Genomic DNA, 6,866 nt, shown 5'->3' on the forward strand with positions numbered 1-6,866 from the left:
TCTATCAAAGTCTAACTTCACAACAACAAGTTTAAAGATGAATGCGAACTTCATTCATACTTTGGTCTGAAATTAGGTTTCAACATAGTCTAACTTCAAATTTGATAGTAATTTGGAAATTCCAGAATTGCAATATTAATTTCAGAACCTCATATCAGAAGATGAATTTGAACCTAATAAATTTTACGGAAAAGACTCAAATAAGCCATCGAACTATCAGAAATGACTCATTTATGCCATCGAACTATTGAAAATGACTCATCCATGCCATTTTTCACTAACAACTGTTTTATAATACTAGATATGACACTTGAACGCCAATTAGAGGTCCACGTCGTTTAATTCTACTAGCACAAATTAAATCCTAAATTAAACTAAAATCCGACCAACAAATTTGTGTTGATTTAATTAAACGATGTGGACCTCTAATTGGAGGTCGAGTGTCATATCTGGTATTGTAAAACTTACATTATTAAAAAATAGTATGGATAAGTCATTTTTATAGTTTAATGACATATTTGAACCTTTTTCGTAAATTTTAAGAGACTATACATTTCTATTATTTCTTTTCCCGAATTCTACTAACGCGACAAATGATGTGCACCAAACTGCCGTTTGGACAGCTATCTCGGCACCATATACTACCTTGGTATGTGTCACTATCACCTTAAACTAGCGACTAGCGAGCTCCAAAATAATAATAGGTACTCCCTCTGTCCTATGTTAATTGGTTACTTTCTTGTGCACACGCCCTTTAAAAAAAAGTGTATTAGTAGTTTTGTATTATATTATTTTTATTTTTTATCAATAAATTACATTTTAATCAATGTTGATTATTTTAAAAAATAATTAATATTAAGGATAAAATAGAAAAAAGTTACTCCCTCCATGTTATAATAAGTTAGTTTTTGAACTTATGCACACCTCTTAGAAAATTAGAATTGTTTTTACTAACTTATTTCTAATTAAATACCTAAAAAAAGAAAAACTTAATAATTTTTGGCTATGTAAATAAGAGTTATTTTGAAAGAAGAAGAGCAATTTCTTCTTGAAATCTTAAAGCATGACTTATTTTAAAATAAAATAAAAAACCTAAAAAATCACTTATTATGAAATGAAGGGAGTAATTAATTTATCTTAATTTTTGTAAATGAATAACTATTTTAAAACATATATTTTTAATAATGTGATCAATTAATATTCTACGGATAGAATAGAGTAGTCATGCAAAAACAAGACACGTGGGGTTGAAAAAGTCCGATATAGAGAGAGCGACCGAAAAGAAACGCCATTAAATATAGACAAACAAGGACGTGGCCATCATTCTGTACAGTTCCCGGGCAAAGCGTAGCATTTTTCGCGACCATTTTACCCTCACTCACACTATTGTGACGGTGTGGAGTTTATCAACTTTCCACAGCACACTGATTTAATTATCTCCACTACTATATATATACACATAGAGGAAACACACCCACTTCACTATCATTAAGAATACTAGAAAACGCTATTAAGTTATTGTAGCAGATAAAAGAAAGATACCAATAACAATGAATACTGCTGGTCAGGTCATTCGCTGCAAAGGTGAATAATCTCTTCTTTTTTGTTTCTCCAATTATGGGATGGTTGTTTTTTTTTTTTTGTGGAAACCATGCTATCCTAGTTTTTGTGTGTGTCTGGTTTGTGATTGTTGTTTGTAGTATGATCCTTCTGATCAGATCATTTTGTTGCAAATGATGTTTTGTGTTACTATCTTTTTATTATCAAATTGATCTGGTTGTTCCCTCTTTTTTGTCTTTCTGATTTCCCTTTTTTTTTTTTGCTGTAGCTTTATTTTTGTGCTTTACTAAAGGCTAGTCTTGATATTTATTAATTTCTTGTGACATGGTTTATCACGGAGTATGATCTATGATCAGATGTGTAATTTATATTCCAGATGTGATGCTAATTTAGGCCATTGTTAAATTTAGATTGTTATATAGTGATTCTGACATCCTATGCTTCACCCTACGAAGTTGGTAAAGTTTGGTTAGTTTTTTATTACCATTCCACACTCTGGGTAGCTCTGTAATTACAACTTTTGGTCTTGAACAATAATAATTGATGCATGGGTCCTATAGAAAGTCCATCTATTCCTAATCTCCAGTGGAAATAAAAAAATCGATCCATTTATAATCCTCCACTAGTCGGATTTATGGATCATCCGACTAGGTATGATAACAAAATGCATAAGTTGTTAGAATGAGCTCTAAAATACATATACATATCGTATATGCTCATGGATACCTCATTGTAGGCAAGGGCTGAGCTACTCTTGCTCGAGGAGTGAGTGTCAAGTGACACCCCCTTCGCCGGAAAATTAAATTGTATAGATAAGTGAAATTTTTATTTTATAAGTATGTATATAAGTATTGACACCTTTTGATACAAGCTGAAAGTTCAGTGTAGTAGTTAAGTGGGTTGCAAAAATTCCCTAAGATCCCGTGCTCGATCTTGGGTTTCGGCATATTTATATTTTTTGACACCCCTATGAATCCTGGCTCCGCCACTGATTGTAGGGATGCACTTTAGTTATGTGGTTTTGGTTGGTGTGTTCAAAATTAATGGCAAAAATTGATCCGTTTGCTTCCTGTTCGGTGTCCTTATTTGAGCAAATACTGAATGACTTAGGTTGTTTTTTATGTACTTTTGATTGATTGATTTGTCCACGAACTGAGTGATAAATTGTGTTGTGAATGCAAATGTGTGCAGCGGCGGTTGCATGGGAAGCCGGAAAACCATTGGTAATCGAAGAAGTGGACGTGGCACCTCCACAGAAAGATGAAGTTCGTCTCAAGATTCTTTACACCTCCTTGTGTCACACTGATGTTTATTTCTGGGAAGCTAAGGTATTTTCTTCAAGCTTCTGCTTGCCGTGATACATTTGTAATTTAGGGTGTATTCTGTAAGAAGGAAAATGTAAAGTTTTACAGGAAAATAAGTGGATAGACAAACTCTATGTGGCGGTGGGGGGGGGGGGGGTTATAGGGTGGTGGAGAGGGGGGCTACGGAGGTGAAGATGAGGTGTGTTGGATGGTGGGAAGGACACAATCAATGTGGAATGCCACTTGTGAAACTTGTGTTCTTTACTTGTACCAGGGAAGTTATTTTCCTCATTTCTTAAGGAACTTGTTTTCCTAGAGGAAATGTTTTCCAAAAATTTTGACTCGAAAACATTTTCCGTAGGATGGTTTCCACACCCTTAATCAATTGTTGACACTTTTGGGCATATGTCTCAACAATTTTGTGTTAATATGAACTACTCACAGTGACAATGCTAGTTTTTGGATTGTAAGAATTGTGGAACAGTAAGATGCTCAATAGGTAGAAAGTTTAGTAGAATGATTACATTTACCAGACACCCTGTTAGTATGTATAATGCTATACGTAAGGTTAACTATTTGTCCATCTTACTGGTGTACTTATTTAGCTGAAATCCTCTCTTTTGTTGCAGGGACAAACACCTCTGTTTCCTCGAATTTTCGGACATGAAGCTGGAGGGTATGACCCTTTATATTACTCCCTCCGTCTCAATTTCCCTACATCCCAATTTATGTGAGACTTTTTTTTCTTTCTAGTCCTTCCGTCCCAAAAAGAATGACACATTTCTATATTTAGTAACACTTTGGCTTTAAACTTCTCATTTAACCTTAATGAGATGATTTATATCCATATCTCTGACTTGTGATAGGCCACAAATTTCAAAAGTCTTTCTTTATTCTCAAATCTCTGTGCCTAATCAAACACCTTCACATAAATTGGGATGTGGGATAGAGAGAGTAGTTGATTTTCTTATATTATTTTCAAACTTATTCAGTACATTCTAAAATATGTTTCCGTTTACGTGGCTGTAGAATTGTGGAGAGTGTAGGTGAAGGTGTTACAGATCTCCAACCAGGCGATCATGTTCTTCCTGTGTTCACTGGTGAATGCCAGCAGTGCCGTCACTGCAAATCATCGGAAAGCAACATGTGCGACCTCCTAAGAATAAATACAGATAGGGGAGTTATGATCAGTGATGGTCAATCAAGATTCTCCAAAGATGGGAAGCCGATATACCACTTTGTTGGAACTTCCACCTTTAGCGAATACACTGTTTGTCATTCTGGATGCGTCACCAAGATTGATCCACAGGCACCACTTGACAAAGTTTGTGTCCTCAGTTGTGGAATATCGACAGGTTTTATTGAACTATAGCCAATTAGTAATCACTTGTTAATAAAACAGGGTTACAATTTATGAAAGAGTAATTATAATTGGATATTTTCTGATGGAATTCATCTTTTCTGAAGGACTTGGTGCAACTCTGAATGTTGCCAAACCTACTAAAGGTTCTACTGTGGCTATTTTTGGCTTGGGAGCTGTTGGCCTTGCTGTGAGTACTCATTCCACCTTCTATTTTTCTATGTAGTTTTCATTTTCATGAACACGTGCAATTTGAGAACGTTTTCCTGGTCACTTTGACAAATTATTAGGCTGCTGAAGGAGCTAGGATTGCTGGAGCTTCTAGGATCATCGGCATTGATTTGAATGCTGCCAGATTCGAGAATGGTGAGTGCATTGCTTATCCATAAACAAGACTGTTACGTTTGAAGTTGTTTCTGATAAATTTTTATTCTATACTTTTTCTTTTTTGTTTATAGCCAAGAAGTTTGGGGTTACAGAGTGTGTGAATCCAAAAGATCATGATAAGCCTGTCCAGGAGGTTTGTCTGTTTCTCACATGTCCCATCTTTTTCCTACTGCACATAGCATGTCATTGGAATTGTTTGTTAACTTCTTTAATGATTTTTAGGTGATCGTGGCGATGACCGATGGAGGTGTTGACCGGAGTGTTGAGTGTACTGGAAATATCAACGCTATGATCTCTGCTTTTGAATGTGTTCACGATGTAACTTCCTGTCTGTCAAATCTTTTTTCCCCCCATCTCTTTTAACTCAAATGTAACAGTCCAATTTTGTGATATAATACTCTATTTACAGGGTTGGGGTGTGGCTGTGCTTGTTGGTGTGCCAAACAAAGACGATGCATTCAAAACTCATCCCATGAATCTGTTGAACGAGAGGACTCTCAAGGGCACCTTCTTTGGCAACTACAAGCCCAAAACTGACCTTCCATCTGTGGTGGCCAAGTACATGAATAAGGTGATCCACGAACAACCGTTTGTGCATAGAAGTTAACTTAATTCCGTAGTCTATCTTGTAGATTATCAGTGTATGTTTAGCTCATTTTGGTGAGTTGGAAAAATTTGCAGGAGCTAGAGCTGGAGAAGTTCATTACCCACCAACTTCCATTTTCAGAGATCAACAAAGCATTTGACTATATGTTGAAAGGGGAAGGCCTGCGTTGCATGATCACTATGGGACATTGAAATGCATGCTAAATAGGAAGAAAGATTTGTGGAGTTGATCCTATCCTATCCCACTAGTATTTAAGAGTTTGGTACTTAATAAAATGGGATTTTATTAAGGTAATGATGTAAGGTAAAGTTTGAAGGCAAACAGATTGTTCTGAAATGCCGGAGTTTACTTTCTGTATTGTGTAATAATATTGTAAGTTTGGAAGGCTTGAGTTTTTGATCATTACCATGTTATAGTTATATGGTATTGTGAGAGTCCATTGTTGAAGGAAATGAGAGAGCAATTCTCCTAGTACAGAACTCACATGATGCCTTTCTTAAACTTTCCTTAAAGTTGAGAGAAAAGTTGCTGAATGTAGAAATCAGAATGAACGAAGAAGGAACAAAAACCTCTGAAATGTTGTGGAAAATTTTGAAATCACCAAAAAACAGTGAATTAAATGTAATTACGAACAGTGACAGTTCATTCGCTCTTTATTATCCCAAATCTTCTGTTATCATAATAATGACTACTTTGATCATAATGACTGCATTATAAGTGGGAAACTTTTTAGTGTAAAGTTGGATTACAATTTTGTCCATATAGTAAATCAAAATCTAATTAAATTTTTAATCAAATAGTAATATTTTAATGCAGTAAACCAGTTTTTTCTCAATGAAACTCAACAACTGAAGAATTTGAAGAGTTGTAATTGCTAAAGTAATGAAAATTAAATTATTCTTCTTAAATAGGTACATGAATCATGACTTCTCACGTTTGAGATAGAGTCTAAAAGTCATTGGATTAATTTCTTTTGCTTTTTCTTTTTTAATATTTCCATTCATTCCCACAACTCTCAATATTAAATGAAAATTGAACCTGCCGATTTCCTTCTCCTAAGAAAATCCCAAATGGCAACAGTTTTAGCAAAAAATATTGATAACTTATTCTACTGTATTTAAAGTCTGTTTGTCAAGTAATGGTTGAATATGGAAGATTAAGGGTCACTGCAATAAATAATACTCCACTTAATTGAGGTGAAGTAAGCTCTTTCAGATAGTATATAAGGATGTCCAGAGGGATTGCTCTGTAACCATCCAAAACTGTCATATTCTTTAAATTATTTGTTCCTTCTACACCTGCAGAAAAATCCCAAGCATGCAGTGTTTCTTTTCTTGTGATTTTTGTTTTAGTTCAAAGCTGATCTCATTCATAACCAGGCTATGATTTTGGGTGACTTTTGATTATTGCATCTTGCCATTTGCAATGAACTGGTAGAATTTTAATGAAGTATTGAAGAGAAGAAGTGACTATAGGTTCTGATCAAAGTGTTGAGTCATAACAAACATTTTTTTTTTTTTTTGGGTTTTCTTAAACAAAGATTTGATCCTTTATTTTCTTTAACACCAAATGAGGGGTGATTTACAAATTAAACTATTAAACGTTGGAGTGACTCTCTTGCCATATATAATGATTCAGTTTAGATGTC

The 6,866-nt window shown here is 34.7% G+C and overlaps 1 protein-coding gene across 1 annotated transcript; it reads left to right on the plus strand.

Moving 5' to 3' along the window:
• Nucleotides 1-1,378: 1,378 nt before the first annotated feature.
• Nucleotides 1,379-5,620, plus strand: LOC132627255 (alcohol dehydrogenase 1). The gene is made up of 10 exons (XM_060342502.1): nt 1,379-1,584; nt 2,752-2,888; nt 3,494-3,540; nt 3,894-4,219; nt 4,332-4,414; nt 4,515-4,590; nt 4,683-4,744; nt 4,834-4,929; nt 5,021-5,182; nt 5,293-5,620. The coding sequence occupies exons 1-10, from the start codon at nt 1,551-1,553 to the stop codon at nt 5,407-5,409; spliced, it is 1,140 nt and encodes a 379-aa protein (XP_060198485.1). The 5' UTR covers nt 1,379-1,550; the 3' UTR covers nt 5,410-5,620.
• Nucleotides 5,621-6,866: the final 1,246 nt, after the last annotated feature.

Source organism: Lycium barbarum, chromosome 2, assembly GCF_019175385.1.
Source record: "Lycium barbarum isolate Lr01 chromosome 2, ASM1917538v2, whole genome shotgun sequence".
Lineage (NCBI taxonomy): Eukaryota > Viridiplantae > Streptophyta > Magnoliopsida > Solanales > Solanaceae > Lycium > Lycium barbarum.

What these genes read in the sequence shown, in the direction of transcription:
- LOC132627255 (XM_060342502.1), top strand. Translation starts at nt 1,551, where the DNA reads ATGAATACTGCTGGTCAGGTCATTCGCTGCAAAG. An exon ending in TTCGGACATGAAGCTGGAGG is followed by an intron (nt 3,541 to 3,893) that starts GTATGACCCTTT and finishes ACGTGGCTGTAG; the next exon opens with AATTGTGGAGAGTGTAGGTG. An exon ending in TGCTGCCAGATTCGAGAATG is followed by an intron (nt 4,591 to 4,682) that starts GTGAGTGCATTG and finishes TTTTGTTTATAG; the next exon opens with CCAAGAAGTTTGGGGTTACA.